Source organism: Cibotium barometz, chromosome 33 (genome assembly GCF_041138505.1).
Source record: "Cibotium barometz isolate CiBa-2024 chromosome 33, ASM4113850v1, whole genome shotgun sequence".
NCBI lineage: Eukaryota > Viridiplantae > Streptophyta > Polypodiopsida > Cyatheales > Cibotiaceae > Cibotium > Cibotium barometz.
The window spans coordinates 42351630-42377743 of record NC_141078.1 but is presented as its reverse complement, the minus strand read 5'-3'; the positions used below and the strand labels follow the sequence as shown (position 1 = coordinate 42377743).

General features: G+C 41.9%; 1 protein-coding gene across 3 annotated transcripts; it reads right to left on the bottom strand.

Moving 5' to 3' along the window:
• Positions 1-5159: 5159 nt before the first annotated feature.
• Positions 5160-23325, bottom strand: LOC147619583 (protein KINASE OF THE OUTER CHLOROPLAST MEMBRANE 1-like). 3 transcript variants are annotated; one of them, XM_086773249.1, is made up of 5 exons: positions 23109-23325; positions 21458-21830; positions 20110-20201; positions 19540-20013; positions 5160-6483 (listed from the first exon to the last, which is right to left on the bottom strand). In XM_086773249.1, exons 2-5 carry the CDS (start codon positions 21815-21817, stop codon positions 5415-5417), a joined length of 1995 nt encoding a protein of 664 aa, XP_086629375.1. In that variant the 5' UTR covers positions 21818-21830; positions 23109-23325; the 3' UTR covers positions 5160-5414. The 3 variants fall into 3 exon arrangements, with proteins under 3 accessions (XP_086629375.1, XP_086629373.1, XP_086629374.1); XM_086773247.1 differs by having other exon boundaries at positions 21458-21834; positions 23109-23267; XM_086773248.1 differs by lacking the exon at positions 23109-23325 and adding an exon at positions 22017-22622 and having other exon boundaries at positions 21458-21834.
• Between the last annotated feature and the right edge of the window lie 2789 nt (positions 23326-26114).

The following is a 26114-nucleotide window of genomic DNA, read 5'->3' as shown; positions in this document are numbered from 1 at the left end:
TGGCATCCTTAAAAAATAAAAATAAAAACTTTTTAAAGAAGTAAGGTTAGGCAATGTAGGTTCATGTGTGCCATGCGGGCCCACAAAGAAACCTAAAAATAAGGTTACGTGTGTCACATGACACCCAAAAAACTTATTTTTTATTAAAAAGATTAAATTTTATATTAGAGAGAGAGAGAGAGAGAGAGAGAGAGAACCTCCCCCCAAGAAGAGACCCAAGAAGAGAACCTCTCCTCGAGAAGAGAACCTCTCCTCAAGAAGAGAACCTCTCCTCGAGAAGAGAACCGGGAAGAGAATCTAACTGGAAAAAAGAGCCAGTAACACAACCGAGGCCGGCAAAAACCTAAGAATCAACCCGTCTCCACATGGCACAAAACGTTCCTACAACCAAGCAAGAGGTAGAGATGCATCTGCGGTCAATGTAAAGCCACATGCAAAGGTCACATTGTCCAGCAAATCCTCGAAGCCGTGCAAGCTTTATAATGCTTCACTTCTTTTCATTGTCACCATCAACATGCTTCAAGCATGCGGCAGGCCAAGTAGCCACCAACTTTTCAAAAAGAGGCTCAAGAAGTGCTTGGATCCATTTAGACATATCTTGCAAGCCACCTATAGCTCGCAGTTTACCAACATACATGCCATACTACTGAGTGTCCTAAATTCTTTCATTCTCGTGGACAACCCAACCTCATTCACACCCACCTTATCGACCAGCCTCATTACACACTAACACTCAATTCCCTATCTCAAACCATGTATAAGAGACGAAGACCACCCACCCATTGATCCACGTTGCCTCTACCCACACCGGCGCTCACTAATGCCAAATCCCTTGAGCCACAAAGGCCACCCCAACTCCATCGCAGCTATGGGCAAAGTCTTATAACATGTTCACATCAATGATTAACACTGATTAAAAAATTATAATACATAATAAAATAGATTATTCTACCACATGCACCTTCCTAAATGCGTGTATACCAAGCCTTCTACCTGTTGTTCCCATGCCATACCAAGAACTTTTGTCCTTTCAAATCTTGCCACTCCTCATTTGGCTTAGGCTCAAACTGCTTTGGCAAAAATTCCACACGGGTCCCCACTCATGTTGATCCTCAAGTGGAGACATAGAGGTAGTCCTCATTGTGTCTCCTCATGAATGGAGCACTAGAATCCTAGATGAGACATGTCACATAACGCTTTGAGTCAAAGCTAGACTACAAGGTATATACTTGACTTGAGGCCACCATCTGGATCACCTTAAAGCATGCAAAGAGGGATGGGAGGGGGCTTTGTGATGTGTGCCATCACGAGGTAATTCAAAAATCCCGATTGGAATCTCATGTCGCCTTTAATTTTAAGGGATGAAATACGTACATTTTAGCTATAAATCCCAGCATTTGTATGATTTTTAAGTCTAAATCCCGATTAAGCTTAAGCATTGCCTTTAATTTTAAGGGTTGAAAAAAAAAATCCGATCCCTGTCTAGGATCTCATCACCTCGAGTAGCATCCACGTCCACTTGAGTCAAGGTGGGGCCACCAAGGGTTTCCAAAGGCTACTCTACTATCACTTCATTATCTTTTGTGATGTTTTCTACTTTAATAGATTGCATGAAGAATAGGCATAAATTACCTTTGGTAAAAGACTTCCCTCTACCTTTTGATCCCATCCTAGAAGGTGTTGCACCTAAAAACCACTATATATGTGAAGATGTCAGGTTTCAGGTAATGTTCTTGACTTACTGTCAGTCAATATCCCACATTAGTGGCAAGTCCTTATGGCATGTTACTCTCTCAATTGAACAAAGAGTGATTTTGTTCCATTAGCAAAGTATTTGTGCAATTTGGGAGACAAAAAGTTATTCATATGATGCTATGAAATATTAGGAGTTACTTTTTTGTGCTCATTTGTGTCTTATCACTTAATCCTACATTCCAGAATCATGCAACTTTCCTTAGTTCATATGTTTTCTATGATAGAGAAAGTCTTGATGCAGACCCGTATGTTTTCTATGATATAGAAAGTCTTGATACAGGCCCCATTCTCTTTCTTTCTAAGAGGAGGCTGCCTTGTTTGTTTTTTGGGGACTTTTATATGGCAGACATCACTCTAGGAAAGAAAGCTAGTGAGAAGCCTTGGAAAGTTCATTATGTGGTGAAAATCCTGAAGTTGGTGATAGGTCATTGATAATGTGATTTGGGCTAAAAATATTATGAAGTTGGTGCTAAGGTATTAAAGTGGGTTATAAATAATGTGATTTTGGCTAAAAACCAACATCTAAGGTACATATTCTTGATTCAGAGGTATAAGGTAAAGGCATCAAGAGGAAGATGTCATTAGTTGTTTGTGAGTGAGCAGCTTACAAATTATGTTGATTTGTGAAGGGAAAACATAAAATTGTGAAACATGGTTGTGTACAAAGCTTGGGGGTGCTCTGAGAGGCTAGACCTCTCATGCAAAACTTTTTGTGACAAGGAAGCCTAGCAAGTGTCTCATGGTACTTTCAAGCTCCTTGAGGGAGCTTTAACCTTAATTTAGTTAAAAGTTGTGGTAACATTTTGAAACACAAGACACATACTAAATTTTCCAATGAAATTCCCCATATCCTGACTCAATACCAAGGGTACTGGTTGTTTGAGGGGCACCAACGAGAAGCTACAGGAGGGCACATGTTTGATTGTGTAATCCCTTAAGAGCCCTTGAGAACACCAAGGTCAATACATCCATTGAAATGAGGGGGTGGTATTTCTTCTAAGGCATGCCAAGGACAAGCTGAAAGTTTGCATCTTGCTTGGTAGGAGAAGTTGCTACAGCATGAGGAGCATGTCCAATAATGTCAAGCATATGTGGAATTCTCAATGTAGATAATGGAGTTTTCGTGCAAGCCAAGAACCATGATGCACTACTTCTATTACCACCAAAAGTGCCTCACTAAAGTGGAAAAAGAATTGTGCTGCTTGTGGCCTCTCCTTAGAAGATGATGAGGTGGTGGGCGTTTTTCATCTTTTCACACAAACACCCCTACCATCTGTTGTGTTTTGTGAACCTTTGCACTATGCACAAGACCATGTACACAAGTTCTCTGCCAAAATTCATAAGCATGATGCTCTTGGAGAGGCTAGAAACAATGTCACACACACCTACAAGCTAAGAATGGTAGGTGTGTTTTTGCACGGAGTGATCTTAAAAATTGTTTGTTAGTTTCTTGTTAACACTCTCTAGTATCACTAGCAACCCTGCCAGCACACATCACTAGCATTGGTAGCAGCAATAATAACATTAAATGCCACAATTTATCATAATCACTAGCTCTTGCAATAGCTATAGAAATAAAAACACTATTAATAGCACCAACACTAGCAATTTCAATAGTAATTCAACTAGTAAAAGAACCAACATTGGCTCCACTACTAACACTAGCACTGGCACTCCTCTATGCTATATTATCATGCATGGGAACATGGTTCACCCCCCCATGGTCTTGGCCATAGCAAACAACATGGCCATAGCCAAGGCCATGGCAAACAGCAAGCCATTGGTATCCAAGATTTAAAGTGTCAAGGACCACAACCAACAGTATACTACTCAACCAACGGCAACAGCACACACACAGACCATGATCAAAATTATAGTGCCCAGGCAATCACGAGAGCTGCCAGCTATGTCACAAGGCTCCACCATCCTCCAAGTCTCCAATCAATAGCCAAGGCCATGGATACAAATTGGATGTGCATAAATCTGTCTTTCAGTAAATGCTTAAAGAGGATACATCATATAGCAGAGCAGATATATAGTAGAGCAGTCAAGGGATACATCGTGCATGGGAAGATAGTGGGTTTATTTGAAATAACGCCATTAAGAAGGTAATTGAAAACTCTTTCATGCATGCTTTGAAGATTCTTAATGGCTTTGTAACATTTCTTCCAAATGTAAGGAAAGTAGATGCATTTGTGAGAAGCATGTCTGATGAAACATACAGATTGGATTACTAATGGGCATGTTGCATATGCAAATGGACAGAGTCAGGAAATATATTTAAGCACCAAATCAAGCAAATTCTTATGATTAGCATATCCAAGAACATGTCATATGGCCGTGTGAGGAAAAAAAAGGGGGGCTTCTTTTTTTTCCTCTCATGGCCATAGCCAAGGCCATGGCAAACAAGCAGGCCATTGGTATCCAAGGTTTGAAGTGTCGAGGAGTCCCCAACCAAGCCTCCTCTGACAAGTTGAATGAGATGCAGCCTTGCAGCATCACCGGGGGTTGAGATTGGCTGGAATGCCATATAGAAGAGCCGCTTCAAGTCTTATCCTTCTTGCCACTCTTGACCCTCAACTCTGTGATTAGAAACCAAGATAGAGCTTCAATCTAGTCCAAGACCATCAACCCCGATCCTTGAAACTCTCAACCCTCTCAACTCTGTGATTAGAAGCCAAGATAGACCTTCAATCTAGTCCAAGACCAACATTATACTACACTCAACCAAAGACCAACACATGGCTCACCCCCAATGGCCTTGGCTATAGCAATGAGAGGAAATAAAGGGGGTAGCCCCCTTTCTTTCCTTACATGGCCATAGCCAAGGCCATGACAAACAAGCCTCAGAAGGCCATAGATTAAAGCAAGCCAACCAAGATTAACAGCACATGGGAACCTGGCTCACCTCCCCATGGCCTTGGCTATGGCCATGTGAGGAAATTCCTACAACATGCAACAGTAGAATCTCCTCCATGCTTGTGAAGGCATCCTGTGCTTGCAAAGCCATGACTGCCAATTTCTGTGTGTTTGCAATGTGTGTGTCCATGTGGGTGAGACATCCCACACACTCCAGGGATGCTGGAAATGCTTGCAAGGTGACTCAGAGATCATACAGCATATGCATGCCTTCCTAGGCACCGGTCCCTTGCTCACCCGAGACAATAGCAGTCTTACTTGGCATTACAGCCCCAGTGTGGCTTCCCCCCTCCCCCAAGGATGTAGCCTCCCTCCCAGAGCAGCCAGCCATGAAGGGAGCCCCCCTTCCCCTCTTTTCCTCTAGCAAGGGTTGTAATCTGCCTATGGCAGTGGCTTCTTTTTCTACTGATTAAAGGTTCCTTTCTTTGATGAAAAAAAGGAGTGAAGTTAAAGCTGACAAGCATCGGTGCTGCAAGAACTGTAAATAAAAACAAAAGAAGACTCACTTTCAAATGTCATCTACATTATATTACAAAGAATCCACGCGTATCAGAAACACATTTACACCTGTACAATGTTTCAATATAAATGCCTGTACAATGTCCTTACCCAGTGAACACCCGCAATAAGTGATTGAATTATAGACCATAATATAGTTGCAGATTCATTGAGCCACCACATAATTTGCTATGTACACTTGATCAAATCCCCCAAATTGATACAAGAGTTTGGGCACCAAATTATTGTAAGACCGGTGCACCCTCCCTGAACAGTATATTTGCCACTGACGGGGGCAACCACAAAGGGTTTCCTGAATTAGGATCTTTTCCTTGGCCTTGCCCATCTGTGACTAACTCCATTTTTATTTTTTCCTTCTCTTTACCCTCCTTTTTCTTGCCTTTTCCTGGCAAGGGAAGAGCACGGATGACCTCTGCCCCTAGTTTCACAGCAACAAACGACAGCACGGCAAACACAAAAGGGCGCACCGACCAATGCATGGCTTCCAAGTGATGATACTTGTCAACCAAACTGTCATAGTCATTCATCTGAACAACTTTAACCTCTTCAGGATCAGCCCACCACTCATCCCAGTTCCATATACGCCCAGGAAAGCTGACCACAAGACCACCATTGGGAGCAATACGAGTGATTTTGCCAGTATCCCAACATCGATCTTTTCTTAGTGGCCACTGGAAACGAGGTGAGACAACATCACTTCGCACTTTGACAAATTGTCCCACATGGAAAGGCTTCACTTTTTCCAACTCCCTTGGATTACAAGTCCACAGTGTCTCCCGGCCTAAAAATGCCACTTTAAGCTTGCCATTTGTTTCAATGACGTGTACCATGCCAACAGAAGAGGGGATTCGGACCGATGTTGCTGAGGAATCTGAATGCCAGCCTTCACGAAGGCGAACAAGATCTCCCACAACAAAACCCAAGGAGACTCTCTCTATGGCAGCTGGGCTCACATACACGGGCTCTTGAGACTCTGAAAACTTGACAAGGATAGTGCCGGCTCTCTTGTCTATGGCAACAATGGTTCCCTCTGTTCTTATGAGCTCTTGCAATTCAGTGAAATCCTTTGGAACTGGAGATTCTTTGAGTTGAACTAGGTCCCCAACTCTAAAAGAGTGTTTCCAGAGGGACATCTTGCTAATCCCATCATAGTTCACCAACTCATTCTTCTTGTCAAAGTACTGCAAGACAATACTATCAGAACCCACAACAGTTTTCACAACTGCAACTTTCCCATCTGACCTATCTTTCACGTGTACCCAATCCCCTTCTATGAACATAACCTCGGGGCTGCACAAGACCATTAAAATAATAGTCAATAAGCATCAATAGTTAAGAGAAAAAAAGCATGCAGTGAAAAAAAAACACTAAATTTATAAGCATCAACAATTGCAAAAAAAAAAATAACACATCAATTCAGTATGATGCCTGCAACAGCAAGAGCCAGGTGGCAGCTCACCAGCGTTGCCCTAAAAACAAAGCCAATTTCCCATTGTCATTGGACAAAAGGCTCCAATGATCGGCAAATGGCACCATTGGGTAGAATGAAAGAGAATACATCACAACGTCCAGAAAAGGTAAGAAAACAAGTAGCTCGCCTTTTGGCCCCTCTCAAACAATAGAGAGGTGAAATCTGACATATTGATCTATACATATAAATGCCCTCCCTCCGTTACATGGAAGATCCAAGTCAAAATGACTTCTCGTCATGCAGTTGAATTCCATATTTGGAATCTTGAGACCCCATCTTGAGAACAATGAAGACACCCCTCTAATCCATCACTCTGGAACTCTACTCAAAGCTGTTAGTTTCGAGGAAGACACCCCTATGATCCAATACTCTGAAAATCTAATAAGTATGAGGGTGGCCTGCAAGGAATCCCAGTCAACCTTGTTGTAAGCCTTCTAAAAGTCCAAGAGTAAAAGCATGGCGCTGTTTCCTCTCCTTGGTCCATTCTACTTTGCAAGAGAAGAAGACAATCTCAAAGGTGCTTCTAAATTGCATGAAACCAGGTTTAGTATCAAGTATCAGCGTCAACAGAGAAAGAAAAGCCTTATCACCGACTTAGGAATAAAGTGGGTAAGATCATCAATTAGAACCTCCAATGTCAGCCTGTCATACCATAATCTTATACCCCATGCCAAACAAGGACCTTATGGCATAGGGGATAGATATTGACCCATATATGCGAAGTAGAGCAATGTTGGCAACTAACTTGCTAACTACGCGGAAGCATGCTTGATCTATGATTAATAATAAGCATGACAAATTAATGCTAATCAAATTACTTGCAGAAACACACAAGTGGAATCGGAACCAAAAGAAGTTTTGGACGTGAGAGAAAAGCTCCTTAGAAACAAGATCTTAAAAGAATATTTAATCAAGAGGAAGTTTTTCCCGACTGAGGATGCTACCTAGGAGAAACAGGAAGAATCCAAGAAAGATTATCCCTCTTTAGTTTGCGAGATGAGGACATCTCGGATCTTCAAGTGAGGGAGAATATAAGATCCCTCTTTCCATATCCTAATATCCTAATGTAACCGAGGTATTATTTCTTGTGCACTTTCTAGTGAGTGTGAATTTTTTAATAAGGTGTATATTTAATGGGAGAGACTTGGAAGTCTGAGTAATTGAGAAATTAGAAAAATAATATTTAAGATCAATGACCAAGTTGCCATGTGCACAAATTATTTGGGACCTTCCCATGTGCACACATGCACCCCCTGCACATTGGAGTTAGAAAGAGAAAAAAATCATACTATAAGATTTTCTATAAGAAATAAATGAGATAAATCCAAGAAAACTAAATAATAATAATTATTCAAAAAATATGCTAGGGTGTGTATGTCTATCTACTTTATATGCGCTAACGCACATGAGAATTATTGTGTCTTGCTGATTCATAGCTTCTTTGGTACAATGATACCTTTGACTGAGATCCAGTTCATGTATGCCTATCTACTTTGTATGCTCTAATGCACATGAGGACAGCTCTGTCTTGCTGATTCACAGCTTCTTTGGTGATCCAAATGCCTTGGTTGCCATTTCCCTTGGTCTTGGCTTCAAACCCTTGGTCTCTAAATGCCCATGAATAACCCATGACCTCCGTAGATATTGAGATCTGATGGCATGTCAGATTCAGGTCCATAGTTTCAATCCCTAGAAACATGTTTCTCCATTTCAGGACCCCATCCGTTTCCATGGTCGTTTCTCATTTTCCCATTTCCATTCCTCGAACCTTTTTGTTCCCGTTTCGTGTTTCTGGTGACTATGTTCACGTTGGCCATTAGTTTTCAGGTCCCAAAAATATAGTCAAAAAGCTCACCAAACATGTTCATATTATGCCCAGTAACCATTGCTTTATGTCTTGGGCACCTCTAGACACCTATAGGGCTTTCAAAACTGCCCTAATCAATCTACACTCATGTAATATCCCCGTCTAGTATTGAGCACAATCTCGTCACACTTTTACTATTAATACAATTAAACAACAATTGAAATGGCAGAACCAAATACAAGATAGCAATGCTGAAAAACGAATTGACATTAGGCCAGAATGGACCAAACCCCCCCATTCCTTGATAATATTGTATTAACAAGGAGTAATTGATACAAGCTTCATAAGCACAACAAGCCAAATTTCCATCATCAATTTTGAATGAAATCAGTTACCAAAATCATGATGAGTCAATGCCGAGTTCACCAAGTCCCAAGAGCAGCTCCACATTCCCCAATCCCCTGGACCTTGCTAGTCGTGTAAGAAGTACTGATGTTGGACCACATGCAGAGCAGCAATCACAGGTGGTGCTGAGTGGACCTGGGGAGTCCTCGAGCAGTGGATCCAATGTTATCCCATGGTCAAGCAGGCTGAGGAATGATGCAGGTGCACATGTATCACAGAAAGAGAAGGAAAAGGTAGATCAAACTTTTGTGCCTGATCTGTCAACAAGTCACTCATATGTGGATGGTGACTCTAGTGGCTCTGAGCAGAGCCACTATGAGAAGCTTGGCATTCTGTTTGTGGTTTCTCCTGGTGTAAGGAGAACTAGGGTTGTTTTGAGGACACCTGGCAATTGATAAGCTCATTGCTACTGACTTTATCTATGAGATCGAACATATGGATTGGTTGTCACCTATTGTGATAGTACCTAAAAAGAATGGGAAACTGAGAGTATGTGTTGATCTTAAAAAAGTAAATGCGGCCACTCAAAAGGACCATTACCCATTACCGTATACCGAACATGTCTTGGAAATAATGGCTGGGAGGAAAGCGTACATCTTCTTAGATGGGTTTTCCGGGTATAATCAGGTGTCTATAGCACCAGAAGACCAACACAAGATAGCCTACTCTATGTAGGCATCCATACACATACATGCGTGTTCCTGGGAAGACCGGCTAGCCAAGGATGCGGATGTAGAACTACAGTGTCCAGACAGGTCTTCACAAACCCAGAGTCGTCCACCTGTCTTTTTCTTCACAGGCACTGAGTGACCGGCTTCACACTCTCCCCAACAATGAGCAGACTCCAACAGGCAATAGAGAGCCAATCATAGGTGACAGATTTATGCACAGCAAAATGATGACTTTAGCTAACACAATCAAATCTGCAGATTAGGGTTTTTCTAGGGACATCAACAGACCTGCAAGGTATGAAACAACAAGTACAAAGCTGATGACATCAGCAAGGAGCAGTAGCTACAGTAGTAGTACAGCTGGGTATAGTTGGTGACACAATTGGTTCAGCAGAGTGACCTCAACAAGTACGGAAGGGGCAATAGCCTGCAAAGCATGTTCGACACGACAACGGTAGGTGTACAAGCTTTTTGTAATGATGAACGGCTTGATGTGTTTCTTTTCTGATCTTTCCTTACATAGGCCGTTGTTGACCAGTCCACCCTAAAGAGAATGCGGGGAAGAGGGGGAGCTTGAGTTCCTTGCAAGCAAAAACACACACACACACAAGAGAGTGCAGGACACGAGAGATGGATAGCTGAATTTTCTTCCATCTTCTTTTCTTCTCTACTACCATATATCTAAAAGATAAGAGTACATACATAAAGGGTAAGTACTCTCCTACAATAACACACAATGGTCGGTTTATAGTGTGAACCCGACTATATGAGCTAGTGCTATAACTATGCTATAACTCTAGTACTCCAGAGTGGTTGTCACACAGCCTGTCATTCACTCGTGGTATATCAACCGTAATCTTATCAACCATGCCAATGATACAAGTGTGGAAGCTATCACCCAGGTGGGTCATCAATGTTCGTCGTAGCACTAGTTGAGCTCGATACCTCAACACTCCTCCTTGAGCTCAACTTCACACATTGCACTCCAAGTAACCTATGGAGCTTCTCTGTGCTCAATGCCTTCGTGAAAATGTCAGCTACCTAATCCTCTGTGATGACATATACCAAATCTACATCACCTGCTAGAACCTTCTCTCTCACAAAGTGATACTGCACCTCAATGTGCTTCGTTCTAGCATGGTATATTAGGTTACTAGCCAATTGTATGCTACTTGTGTTGTCACAATAAATGACAATTGTCCTATCCACGGGCTTACCCTTAGTAATTGGGTCTTCAAATAGAAGTACCGCAATTATACGGAACCCTGACTTGCTTGAGGCCTAGACATGATGGTCCAAGCTCTCTCACAAGCTGCCATAGCAACATTCTTGTACTCTGCCTCTATATACTCAACAAGGCAATTGTTGGCTACTTCTTACTGCTCCAACTCACAACAACACTCCCAAATGAGAACATAAAATCACTGGTAGATCTCCTGTCTGCAACACTACCAGCCCAATCAACATCTATGTACCCATGTAGTTGTATCTTTATACCAACCTCATAGAAAAGTCCATAAACAACTGTGGACTTTATGTACATGAGAATCCGTCTAGCCGCATCCAAGTGTGGCTTTCTAGGAGCCTACATAAACTGACTCACAAGTCTAACAACATAGCTCAAGTCTCGCCTAGTAATGGTCATGTAAGTAGTGGGGTCCTCCAAAAGCTCACCTGTATCTACGGAAAGCTTTGTGTTATGCTCCAATGGCACTAAAATAGGCTTACAACCTGTCATATCATACATGGACAACATGTCCGAGTCATACTGTCTCTGCAATAACAAAATACCATGAGGTGGTCTCACTACCTCTATGTCCAAGAAATACCACAGCTCACCCAAATCCTTCATCTCAAACTTCTGTTTCAAAAGCCTCTTGACATCACGTATGTTGGCATCACTATCACCAATGATAATCACGTCATCCACATAGATAACTAATAGCATGATCCCTCTATCTGTCTTTTTTACATAAAGTGAAAAATTTGCATTGGATATCTGAAATCCAATGGTAACAAGATACTCCCTGATCTTGTTTGACCATGCTCTGGGTACCTACTTCAAGCAATACAAGGCTTCGCGTAACCTATACTGGGTGTGCATCACTCTTATACCTTGGTGCCTGCATCATGTATACTTCTTCTAGCAAATCACTATGCAAGAAGGCATTCTTTACATTCATCTGCCAACCCTTTGCTACAGCCATAGTAATGACAGCTCTCACGGTTATTCTTACGACCGGGCTAAATGTCTCCTCATAGTTAATGCCATAATTTTGCGCATTGTCCTTGGCAACCAATCTTGCCTTATACCTGCTCACTGAACCACCAACATTATGCTTGGCCTTATACACCCACTTACATCCAATTGCCTTCTTTTCCTAAGGCAAAGGCACTAACTCCCATGTTGCATTTGCATCCAATGCTACTATCTCCTCATTCATGGCATCTTCCCATTTCTTATTTCCAAGTGCCTGGCAGCTTGCTCAAAACAAGTGGGCTTCAACTCCTATATTGCTTTAACCATGTAAGCATAATGATGGACTCTATATCCATCATATATACAGTCCATGTTGCATTTGCATCCAATGCTGCCGTCTCCTCATTCATGGCATCTTCCCATTTCTTATTTCCAAGTACCTAGCAGCTTGCTCAAAACAAGTGGGCTCCAACTCCTATATTGCTTTAACCATGTTAGCATAATGATGGGCTGTATAACCATCATATCTCAAGCTGTCAACAAGGCACCTAACTCTCGTAGACTTGCATACACCTAGATCATTGCCAAGTGTCCTCAAAACAGCCCTTGTTCTCCTTACACTAGGAGTAACCACAAACGGAATGCCAAGCTCCCCATCAAGGCTCTGCTCAGAGCCGCTAGAGTCATCATCCACATATGAGTGACCTGCTGACAGATTAGGCACAAAAGGTTAATCTACCTTTTCCTTTCCTTTACGTGATACATGTGTACCTACATCTGTCCTCATCCTGCCTAGCCATGGACTGACATTGGATCCAATCCTAGAGGACTCTCCAGGTCCACTAAGCATCTGTGATTACTCCTCTACATGTGATGCAGCATCAGCACTTCTTACATCTGCATCTTCTATTGCCTTCACCGTTGGTGCATACCAACTACTCACCTCGTCAAAGACAACATCTCTACTTACTCGCATCTCACGAGTGGTAGGGTTATAACATCTATAACCTTTCTTCTCCATAGCATAATTAATAAAAATGCATTTCTCTGCCTTTGGATCCAACTCTGTTCTTACTTCATCACGAACATGCACATATGCAATATACCCAAACACTTTCAAGTGAGACACATCCGGTCTTATGCCTGTAAACTTCTCTTCAGGCATCATACCATGAACAGCTGCAGTGGGTGTCGTGTTCATAATGTACATAGCAATTGCTACTACTTCTATCCAAAAATCATGTGGCATATTCTTTTCAGCCATAAAGGTACGTACCACTTCTAGAATGTGTCTATTTTTCTTTCTGCAACACCATTTTGTTGCGGAGTGTGCTTGCATATAAACTGTCTCTTGATTCCCTGCTTTCTCAAGAAATCATTAAACTCATTGGAGAAATTTGATCTCAAGCATTTTATTTGCATGCCTTTTTCCTTCTTGACCAAAACTTTAAATCTCTGAAAGTGAGCAAACACCTCACTTTTCTTCTTCATGAAGTAAACCCACACTTTCCTAGTGTGTTCATCAATGAATGTAACATAATACCTACAACCTGCAATTGTTGCAGTCTTGGTCGGTCCCCATATATCTGAATGTACAATATCTAATGGCCTTGCACTGACATGCTTTTCATGTGGGAAAGCATGTTTAGCCTGCTAACCAAGTTGGCATACTTCACATACTTTATGCATACTATCAACCTTAAACATTAACAAACCTACAACAATATTTGGGCCTGCATAGACTTCAGTCGTTGTATATTCACATGACCAATGAGCTTGTGTCATGTGTCAATATATGCTTACACCTGTTCCATGCGCAAACATGGCTACCTTTACCTCAGGCATGTTCACATCCAAAGTAAATATCCTGTCATTCCTATTACCCTTTGCAACCAAGCGACACTAATTTTGAAGTCTTCCACAAAACATCCTTGAGCATTAAACCTCACCTGGAGACCTTGCTCAACCAACTGTCCAATAGAAACCAGGTTCTTTGTAACATTTGGAACATGAAGTACCTCTGCCAAGTACTTCATTTTTGCCATCCTGCATAAACAATGGTACTTTACCAACATGCGCAATGGGATGCGTAATATCATCACCTATTTCTACATAACTTGGTTTTTCCATTTTCTGCATGTCTCTAAACCGCTCACCATGACTGGTCATGTGATTAGACGCGCCAGAATCTATATACCATATATTTTGAGATCCTAACACATCTCCTGTTGTGGAACTAAGCATGTGTTGTATCACAAACAGTTGCTCACTTTTGTCATCACCACCCTATTTACTAGATGATGCATAGTTGTCTTGCTGTAATTTTTCACTTTTAATGTCATTCTGCTTTTTATAGTAGTCCTTTATCATGTGCCCTGATTTGCCACAATAATAGTGCTCTATGCTATTTGCACTTTGATCTCTTTACCAACCACCTCAGGCTCTTTGGCTCTCCCTGCCTCTAGACTGGTCTCTTCCACCTGTGTATGATTGCTGCTACTTCGAATCATTGGACTATTGTTGTCCAAAATTCTAGTTTTCTTGTCAACCACCACCTTGGTCTCGACCACAACCTCTACCTCTGCCTCTACCTGAATTAGACTAGAAGGCCCGTTCTGATGTGTTCTTACTTTCAACAACAAGAGACTTTCAACATACACACTAAGTTCCGAAAGTTGGGAACATTCTCCCTGACAGCAATGAAGATCTTAAATGGCTTGTACACTTTGCCAAGCCCATTCAAATAGACACTCACCAAATCATCTTCTTCCACCGATACATTGATAGACCCAAGGGATTCAACAATGCCCTTGATCTTTAAAGTATACTCATTGATAGACATGCTTTTCTTTTCCACAGTATGCAGCTCTTGTTTTAGTTGCAATTTGCTTGCCTTCGTATTGGTTTCGAACATCTGCATCAGGTTCTACCATGCAATTGTTGGAGTGTTGGCATCTTGTGTGTGTCCTATCATTGTGTCTGTGACACTTATCGAAAGCCAATACATGACTTCCTTACACCCTAATTCTAATCCTTGAATGCCTTTATATTTGTTGGAGTGGCATTCTCTTCAAACAACTCTGGAGGCTCCTCATTGTCTCCTTCGACATAGTCCCAAAATCCTTTACCCATTAGAAAATTGGTCATTCTGAACTTCCAAGCATGGAAGTTGTTCTTATTCAACTTCTCACTGACAATCTGATTGAGTCCGTCAGACATGTTTGCCTACAACAATCAGAAACCTGCAAACAGACAATTTCTGTATACAACCTATAACACAACAGTATCTTCTGTGACTGCTGCAACGGTACGTCAGCACAACTCACCAGATCTGACCACAGTATATGTACATACACCCAATATCAACAATATAAGTGCAAACACTGTCTGCACTCCCAAAATGCACTACTACACTACTATAACCAGATTTCGACCAGAGACAATTCTCAACCAGAACTTCTCAAAACTGTCAAAAATACCTTGAAGTGATCGAGCGAAGACCAAAACACGCCCAGAACGCGATCCTGGCCACAAAACTTCAGTACAAAGTACTACGTACCACACAAGCCTCTCCAAGTCTACGAAGACAGCTCCTCAATTGAAGATGTGTAGCTCACGGAGCTACCGAGGGGGTGTTGTAACTTGTACCTAAATAAGAAGAGGAAGAGATGATGATGCTCTTACCCGTATACCGCTTCCTTGCTTGCTTGTTCTTGCCTCTTGCTTGCCTCCTTAGCTCTCACATGAACCGGAACTCTCATACCATAAAGAGAATGCGGGGGAGAGGGAGAGCTTGAGTTCCTTGCAAACAAACACACACACACACAAGAGAGTGCAAGATACGAGAGAGAGGGATGGCTAAATTTTCTTCTATCTTCTTCTCTTCTCTACTACCACATATCTAAAAGATCAGAGTATATACATAAAGGGAAATTACTCTCCTACAATAACACACAATGGTCAATCTATAGTGTGAACCCAACTATATGAGCTGGCGCTATAACTATGCCATAACTCTAGTACTCCAAAGTGGATGTCACACGGCCTGTCATCCACTAGCATCCACTAGCGGCATATCAACCATAATCTTACCAACCATGCCAATGGTATTAGTGCGGAAGCTATCACCCAAGTGGGTCAACAATGTCCGTCCCAGCACTAGTTGAGCTTGATATCTCAACACACCCATGGGGAAGAGAGATTCCTACTACTGGGCTTGGTGCCACACGTGGGCCACCTTAGCTCCCTAGCCACGCACTTTCCATAAGTGTGTGGGGGGTGCCCAAAGAGAGTGCCCACACCCAGTACCTGTTGCATGCGTGGAAGCCTTTGCTATACCGATCCACAGTCCTAAGTCTAATTAAGAACATTGATGTTGAATTAAGATGATTAAGACAGAGAACAGAGAAGAGAGAGATTGGTGTCACGTTTTTCTTTTATTTATATGGTACAAAAAGGTTGCATAAATGCTTGTACATAACTTAGGCCCTTAGTCAGGCCCATAGGGATGACCTTGGCCCTTCTACATATCTTCTACTAATGAATGAGACTGATGATTGCTGAATGAGCTGAATTAATGATGACTAAAATGACTTGTGCTTATATATACACTTTGGGAAGCAGTCGGCCATCAGCATGCTGCTGTCAGCCTATTATATGGACAAAACCCTGAATATTCACTGATAAATGCTACGCCTATCTTTTGGTCATGCCCACACCTGCTGCTTGTTGCCTAGCTTCTAGCCGCCCACTTTGCAGGGTATGCTGCCAGTCAACAGAGTGTTGGCTGCCAGCCGACAGCCCTTCTGTACCTTCCCATGATGCTGCTAATGTGAATGTTGATGATGATGAAGATAATGCTGATGTTGCTACTGCTGATGATGGTGATAAAGATGATGCTGATGATGACACTACATGCTGTCCTAATTGCTGCACTAATCACGGATTAAGACTGTTCATGCCGAAGATTAGCCATGGCACAGGCGTGCACATGACATTCCCTTCTGCTAAAGGTGATTACGGGGTGGACACTCTATCATCCTTCCTCCTCGGACTTCTACTAACTTTGACTTAATGCTACTGACTTCGACTTCTACTTTACTGACTTTGACTTGACTGATCTTTTTGTCTGAACACCTTCACTCCTAATCTCCACTTCCAAGTCTTGCTGAAGCACTAAGCATCTATTCAACTGTTGTCCCCATGCCTTCTTTTCCCTTACCCTTAACACAACGGTGGGTCACCTGCTGGAACTAATCATGCCTGTTGCTAGGCCTTCGGAACTGATCTGAGAGCTTAATGATGTACCGTTTATGCATACATACCCTCAGGGAATGCTTCCTCTAGCTTTGCTTGTTGCACAGACCACTCCATTTTGCTACCTTGTTGCATCCTTTCTGCTGGTAATTGTGCACCTTCCTTGGGACAATGCTTAGTGGGCTGAGCTTGAATGCTCTAATACCAATGTTGCATGCGCGGAAGCCTTTGCTATATTGATCCACAGCCCTAAGCTTGATTAAGAACATTGATGCTAAATTAAGATGATTAAGACAAAGGAGAGAAAAGAAGAGAGAGATCAATGTCAGAGTTTTCTTTTATTCATATGGTATAAAAAGGTTGCATAAATGCTTGTACATGACTTAGGCCTTTGGTCAACCCCATAGGGGTGACCCTGGCCCTTTTACATATCTTCTACTGATGATTGTTGAATGAACTGAATGAATGATGACCGAAATGACTTGTGCTTATATATAAGCAATTGGCCTGTTATATGGACAAAACCTTGAATATTCACTGATAAATGTTGTGCTTGTCTTCTAGTCCTGCCCACACCTGCTCCTTGTTGCCTAGCTTCTAGTTTCCTATTGTACAGGGTATCCTACCAGCCGATAGCCTTCTGTACCTTCCCATGATGCTATTGATGTTAATGTTGATGATGATGAAGATAATGATGCTGTAGATAATGCTGATATTGCTACTTCTAATGATGGTGATAAAGATGATGCTGATGATGACACTATATTATGTCCTAGTTGCTGCACTAATCAAGGATTAAGACTGTTCATGCCGAAGATGCACGGGTGTGCAAATGACACTACCCACCCTTCGTCATAAAAGGGACACCCAACACTTGTCTCGCTGGCTATTATTCAAAATAGTCCACTCTTTTATTATAATTGTGTCCACCCATTCTTTAATGAATGTGAACCCTACAAGACCATGTTATATCATGTAACTTTTGCAAAAATAAACTAAGTGTTGGGAGTGATACTTCACACCTGTTTCTAGCCCACAAACTCACACTGTTTATGAGGGGGTATCCCCAACCCGTAAACTGGACAATCAAATCCTGCAAGCGCAGAGAATGCCCATCACCCAAAGGCACAGAGAATGCCCAAATGGTGATGCTCGCCTACGAATATTGCCTAAAAGGTGGCAATAAAGCAATGGCCAAGAGAGTTATCTCCTATTACGTACCTAGTGCTAATCCTCGACATTAGTGACCAGGCATGCTTGCTGTGAACCAGCTCCAAGTGTACCTGTTTGAGTACCTGCTATTGAAACCGCATACTAGTACCTGTTCATGTGCATGTACTTGTTTGTGTTCTCTGTGAGTGTGTAAGTCAGGCTCTAGTATGAGAGCGCCTCTTCATGCGTGGTTTCAGAACGACAGTTTCGTGTTCACTCCCCTCCAAGTGTATGAGACTGGTGCCCAGGTTATTTTGACTCTTTCAATGAGTCTCGCTTCGACAAACTACTCTGACACACTCTCTTGTTTGGGTAACTTGTCTTCAAATTTGCATTGGATTATCTGGCTGGAAAGCCGTTGGAATCTTGTACACAGGGGCAGGAGTTGGGGGGGTCGGCCCATTCACAGCCCTAGTGGTGGTGAACTGTGCAATGCTTGTCTCTTGCAGATTATCTTGTACAATGATGTATCTTTCAGTCGTTTTGTGCATTGTGGCTATTACATTTAAGTGTTGACGCACATATTGTTCACGAGGCAGTACCCAGGGATCTTCATTGTTCACACCTAGCTGGTGTAGTTACACAATTGTTAAGGGGTGGCATCTACATGAGGGGATTGAGGAGATTGCCCATTGCCAATGCAGAGCTTCTTCCAGTTAGGATTATAGCCCGACATGGAAGTAATGGTTTGTGCATAGCGTTTTTGATGATCTCACTGTACAGAGGCCATTGAGGGGACGCAGACTTTCCACATTCAGGTACCATCAGTTCTTTGGTCAGATATTGTGCATACCCTGGAATAAGATTCAGGGGCCTTCCATGACTACCCACTACAGATTAGAGATCTTAATGCATATTCGGAGAGAAAGCCTCTTCTTGTTTGATAGAGCCTCTGGTATTCCGTGGAACTGTCGCATTCCTGATTGGCTCCAGCAGAGTATCCTTGGACCTCCGATTTATACACTAGAAATTTCCTTTTTTTTAAGAAAAAGAAAAACCCATCGATGTACTCAAGACCGTACTACAGCATCCACAGCTTTTGCTAGACCTGCAGGACACTGACATAGCAAACTAGCCATACGCAAAGAAGTAGGCCCCATGACATTACTTGAGGAGCAAACACCACAACCACATGGCAAAACTGGGCAACTGGGAGGTTCAGAAGCCTAAGGACTCTAGAGATCTCAAATGGGAAAATTCGACTCTCTCTCATCTATTCTTAAGCTAAGTAAACATTGGAAACCCTCCTGCAATATGTTATCGTCTCTTGCATGGACACAAAGCAAAACAATGTTCAAAAAAAAGGAAGAAATTTTAAACTTACCTTTCAAAAGCACGGACAATCTCACCAAACGATGGTCGCTTCCTATAATCGTACTCAAAACAGCCCCTGATAACATTTTTGATAGTCGGGGGGAGGTCGATTGGGATTTTGGGCTTCTCCCGCTTCATTACAACAAGAGAAAATATCTCCTCGGGAGAGCAGTGGTGCCAAGGCTTTGCTCCTGTGAACATTTCAATAATACTGCAAGCAAAGCCCCACGAATCTGTCTCGAAAGAGAGGGGGCCACGGACATCAGGACTCCATTGCTCGGGCGCCATGTAGTTAGGGGTGCCCAACCACACAGCCACCTCGTTATCAGAAAACGAACTGCCCAAAAGCAGCAACGGGATGCCGAACTCTCCCAGAATCGCCTTATCCTGGTCATCCAATAGGAAGTTGCAGGGCTTTAGGTTGAGTGCCATGATCCCGACAGAGTGAAGCTCCGATACATCAAGAGCCAAGTCCAAACCATATCTATGCGCCAATAAAAGAAAACCCCATCATAATCTCCCATTTGTAAACATTTGCATCCATAAAAGGTCTTTTCAAAATTAAAGCAAATAAGCTCACCTTAACACGTCTGCCAATGAAATCCGATTCTCTTTGAGACGAGCCATCTTATCCCCTATGGAGCCCTCGTAAAACTTTGTAATGAGGCAAACCTGGTCAAAACCAAATGGACAACACCACAGAACGAACATGAGCTGAAGCATCCAAAAGAAATTAGCCCCATTCTGCCCACGACAAGCCTGGTAATGAGGAATAAGGGGTCCCAAGGCAGGGATCAAAGTTTTATACTGTCCCCAGGGTGCCAAGGCAGGGAAAGTTCCATACCCTCCCCAGGGTCCCAGAGCAGGGATCAGAGTTCCATAGCCTCCCAAGACCTACACCCAGAATGCTCTCTCTCTCTCTCTCTCTCTCTCTCTCTCTCTCTCTCTCTCCAAGGCACCAAGCTGTGGCTAGCAGACGAGCTTACACCTATGCAGCTCAAAAACAAAAGTGCAGAACTTGCTGAAGTTCGAGAAGCCCGCCTAGCTGGAAAGTGGGCTGTCTACCGTGAAGGAAGAGCAATAATTGAAGACTTCCGGAAGCCTAAACCCCACTAACTAGCTCTCTCCTACGTACCACAAGCATTCATATTACACATGGTAGTTGACCCTTAGCTTTTTATTTTTATTTTCAATGTTCGCGCTTATGCGCACTTGTGCCTAAGTGCACCCCGAAGTGGATTGTAGTGATTGTGATGTCATGTCTTTTGGTCCCATATGCCTTCAAGGCATTCCGCGGACATTAATATGACTTTCTTCTTTCTTTCTTTCTCTCTCTCTCTCTCTCTCTCTGCCCCCACACAGTGATTATACAAAAGGTGGTACCTTACATTCAGGATATGAACCAGTTGGCTAGTTTTTGTACTGGGATGGTGATCTTCATGGTCACTATATGATCACTATTGTGCATATAGCTAATTGTTTTATTTTCTTCACTTTTTCCATCCAGTTACCTGAAGGAACTAATGTAACTCATTTTGGTCTCACAGACCTTTTGGGTCTTTCACAGAGGTTTGATATAACCTCTCTCTCTCTCTCTCTCTCTCTCTCACACACACACACACACAATTTCATATGTGTATATATGCCAACTGTGTGTACACTTACATATGTTATGCATGTGTTCACTTATGTACATGCAGTAATGTAGCTGTACCTGTGTGTACACACACGCACTATATGAGTGCATGCACGTGTGAGCGCCCACATGTAGCATTCAAAAAAGGACACCCATCCATTACCCCTGATGAGTCCCATAGGCATGGTTATTATGTAAAAGCACTCAAGTTCTAAGCCTTGATGAATTTTTGTAAATAGAGAGAAATTAGGTAAAACCTCATACTCAAAAGTTTTAGGGAGAGAATGTGCACCTTATCATTTTTTCTAGAAATGCCTCGTGGCCAGCTCACTCGTTTGAGGCTATGACACCTTTGAAAGATGTGATAAAATTTTGAGAGCAAATCCGGTACTCGCTCATCATTCACAAAAGAGAGAATCTTTGCAGCAACCTCATGGAACTCATCAAAATCTTCATTGGAACTATGAAGGGTAGCAAGCCAGACATCCCCAAAAGGACCCCTACCAATCCTGTGCTTAAGGTTGATATCTTCTGGTTTAATCCATGGAGTGGAATGTGTGGATTCCACAACCGCCATCCGTGTTGCGCGTGTAGCATCGTTGTCAAAAATCTCATAATCTTCTAAATCTCCACTGTCGGTTTTGTCCCCCATTGTGGCACCTTAACTACCTGACATGTGAGACACCACAGTTTTTTCTCAAAGCATGTTAGATCCTCGTTCATATATGTATAAGAACAAAAGACTGAAACCTTAACTCAAAGGTGTCCACCACGACAATTCACATCATCCATCAAACTCAAAGCAAGAGTGGCAACCATAACAGTTCACACCAGTACAGGGTAAGTGTAACCTATAGCCTGTTGGTCCCCCTCCAAAATGGAAGGACTGCAAAGAAAGACAGCTTGGCAAACTCTGCTGCTTTTATGAGGAGTAGCAATATTGGGAAAAAGGGGTCGATCTAGTAGACCTGGAGATTCCAACTCTGTCCATTTGGCTTGCTTTGCATGCTCTGATACTGCGATCACATTGGTCCTAATCGATGTCTACACTGTGATCCCAGAGGTTAAAAAGTGTTAAAGACCAGGGGTACTCAAAAACTTTACTGCCAAGGAAAGGGATGAAAGGCTGGGCCCACCCAGGCCTTTGTTTCTGATGCCCTCACCCTGCTTGCTTCGTAGAGCATGTTGCATTACATCTCAAGGAGGTAGTCACACAACATGAAGTTTCTGAAGCTCTTATGTGAATGGCATAACCATGAAATCATGCAGCAAGCAGTGCCATTTCTGAACGGTGATGGTGGGTGAAGCACCACACAAAAAGCCCACTATTACCTATTACAGCAGTATGGACTCCACTCCTGTGCTCCATGCACTAGTGAATCCAGTTCAATAATCATGCAAGGTGTCATACAGTTGATCAATAAGGCTGTTTTATCATGAGCACAATGAGGATGACTATGTGCACTCGGCATTTCAGGATCCTTCAGTAAAACCTGGCTATGGCTGATAAATGTCAAACTCACCCACCCAACAGATATTTTTTTTCCTGTCAAACATATGCATACATGCATGTGTATGTGAGGGTCAAGACATACATGCATGTGTATGTGAGGGTCAAGACATGCATGCATGTGTGTACATATATATGTAAACATACATGTACGGACAAACTGAACATGTATCGGTATGTGTGCACACCTAAGTATATTCACATATACACACATACATGAGAGTGCGTGGTGTGTGTATTGATACAAAACCTGCGGAATTGATGCCCTGCGTCTATAATTAATCTCCCTTGACCAAATGGGTCCCCAAAAGAAATCTCGTACTTAATAAATTGGCAACTGGTATCCAAGAAATCAGAATTAATGGATCAACAGAAAAAATAGATCATCTTTTGCTTGCAACCAAAAAAAAAAGGGAGAAAAATTCAAACTCACTTTGCTTAAAAGTCCAGGCTCCTAGAGCTCCTCAAAACCCAAGTTTAATCGACGAATTGTGATGTGGGTTGGCATTAGTCGCTGCTAATTACAAGAGATTAGAGGGCCAGCTATGGGCATCAATCTGTGCGATGTTTAAAGTGGGCACTGGGTATATGAGTGCCGAGGAAAAACAAGTTGTTTACGAAAAGTAACGAACAAAAATACAATTATTATTATTATTATTATTTTCTTTGCAGCCCACGGCCATTTAAAAATTAACGGAAATTGGCCCCCCAAAAAAAAAGAACAAAACCACAAATTTAGAGGCAGATTTGGTAGGCGGTTTGCTGGCGCTGACTGACCGCAGCTATATTTGGACGCAGATTTAGAGGGTAATTTAGCTGAGATTTAGAGGGTAATTTAGCGGCTCGGAGGAACGGCCAACATTTTATTTTAGAGGCATTATAAAAATATATTTTGTGCCGGCAGCGACCGGCTGTAGCCAGCGACTAAAGGGGCGACCGGATAACCCGGTGGCTGGGCCCTTACATTATTTGATTGCGCCTTAATTTTTGAAAATCCTTTTCCTTGGAAGTTGGAGTACTACTTTTATTTCTATTTTTATTTTATTTTTAAAATGGGATCCACGTACCAATTTTGTTTAAAGCATATCTACATGTACAACTTCTATTATTGTGGATGTAGTTCTTAGGTAGGTAGTACATAAATCAATCAACCAATCAATCAAATGTGTACCTTGAAATGTTCCAAAAAACCACATCCTATCCACCTTACTCCCTACATGCAATACAAAATATCATTGCCCCATTAACCTGACCTCTCCGTCCGAAAACCACTAGTTCGTGTTTCTCAAGCATGCTTGCTTTTTGACGAGCGTCACGCCCGTTTTGGCTCTAAAATACTTCCAAATTTTAAAATGCCTGTCAAAAAATTAAACTAAAATACCCAAAAAAAATTGCTACATTTCACCAAGCCCATCAATTTTGAAGGATAAGTGTGCCCGTCAAAAATCAATGTTGTTATGAAGGCCCTCCCCTTTTGCATAATATATTTGTCCTGCTTACTAAATTCACCCTTCTCTCTTATCTATGCCTCTCCATCAACTAAGGATTTGGTAAACTTACACAAAAGCCCATACCCCATTAAGGTCTAAAAGGGTCATTTCATTGCTTTTGTAGTGTGTATTTTCTCTTCACTAATGTGAAAGAACGCAGGCAAGGTGAACGTCACCTCATTGGTGAAGGTCACCTCGTTTGGACTACTCCTATTTGTAAGTCTAGCTTACCCTTCTTATGAAATGCACACAATGGTACTTATTTATTTTAAAGACCATGTGGAGGCAAAATCATGTCAAATGTTTTGTTAATATGGGGTTGTTGATTAGTAACATTCTTGAGCATTATTTTATGAGCTTCTTAGATTCTAAAAATTATGCGAAAGCCAAATCAATAGAATGTATTTATTCCTAATGGAACATGGATGAGGAGAGGAAAGTAACATCTTTCCTAAACTTAACCTAGCCCAAATAGTCCTAACCTCTAATACCAAGTTAAAATTATAATGCTAGGGTAGATCATAACATACAATTAACACTAGAATTATAATTAGATGATGATGCTTTAATTGCACTTAGTGAGGCACAATATTCAGCATAAAACAAGAGTCTAATCCCAATGCAAATTCCACTTAAAATGAGTTTGGGATTACACCAAGTGAGCATCAATATCCAATTTTCACACCATGAAAAATTGCATCAAATCTCCCCATAAATCACTTCCCTTAATCCTCTCACTCACATGATTTTATCCTAGAATATCTCAATCACCTAAATTTTTCTACCTTTTCACCTTTTACAAGTCACAACAAATATGGACAAATAAACTTTTATCACATGAAAACTCTACAATTTTGCATGCAATGGGTAGTTCTTGATCAAAGAATTAGAAGGATTCCTCTCCTTTCAAGGTTTTATAAAGGTAACTCTAAGAATATACTTACTATGATAATCTCTCAAGTGTTACGATAATCAGATTACTTGCAAATAGATCACATAACTCCCATCTGTTTTTTCTGGCAATGGAATCCAATTGTGAACACATGGCTAAAACCAAATTGTCAACCTCCAAGCTATCAAAGTGAGAAATTGGTTCCTTATTTAGTGGAACAGCGATAAGGGCTACAAAATGAGATGCATGTCTAGAGGCAGCTGACACAAAGCTAAGAAGGCCTCTGACTTAACTTTCAAACCATACACCCAGCAAAAGCGTGTGTATTCATCAATGAAATTCATGAAGTATAGATGTTCACCGAAAGAGGTAGCCCAGATAGGACCACAGAGATCACATTGCACCAGCTGCAACAATGGGCAAGTAGCACGGACAGTGCCATCTTTCGGAAAGGACTAATGATGCATCTTTCCCAGTATACATCCCTCACATACATACTTGTGGGGGACGAATGATGCATCTTTCCCAATATACATCCCTCACATACATACTTGTGGGGGAGCTACATCGACGAGCAGCTCATGAACCATGGTTTGACATTGTAACCACAAAAAAGATGGAAAATTCAAGTGAGCAAATGCCAAACAAAGCTCAGTGTCGCGCTAAATCCATGGCATGGAAATAGTCAAGGCACCTACACGAGAATCAATACTCTTGTAAAACTATCAGTGCATAGCCATCATGTGCAAAATTGGCTTCCTCTACATTGTCACTTGTAGTGGCAACAAGTCCTTTGCTGCTTCTTCTTCTTCTCACTCTCTTTCTGTTTCCAACAGTCCTCTAAAACTGTGAGACCCCCGCCCCCTCCGAGGGCACATGTGTGAGATAGGCGCCTACCTCAAAGTCTCCCCCCTCCTTATTATCAAGGTGTCAAAAATGTATCATTATTCCAAAATATCTCATAGCTTTTAACTAATAAACCTTGTACTCAGTCAACTCTTCATCTTATGTGAGCATTTACTCATTTTTTGGGTATTTTCTTTTATTCATTGGATTT

What these genes read in the sequence shown, in the direction of transcription:
- LOC147619583 (XM_086773249.1), bottom strand. Translation starts at nt 21,817, where the DNA reads ATGGGGGACAAAACCGACAGTGGAGATTTAGAAGATTATGAGATTTTT. An exon ending in TTTCTAGAAAAAATGATAAG is followed by an intron (nt 20,202 to 21,457) that starts GTGCACATTCTC and finishes GGTTTTGACCAG; the next exon opens with GTTTGCCTCATTACAAAGTT. An exon ending in TCATTGGCAGACGTGTTAAG is followed by an intron (nt 20,014 to 20,109) that starts GTGAGCTTATTT and finishes ATTGGCGCATAG; the next exon opens with ATATGGTTTGGACTTGGCTC.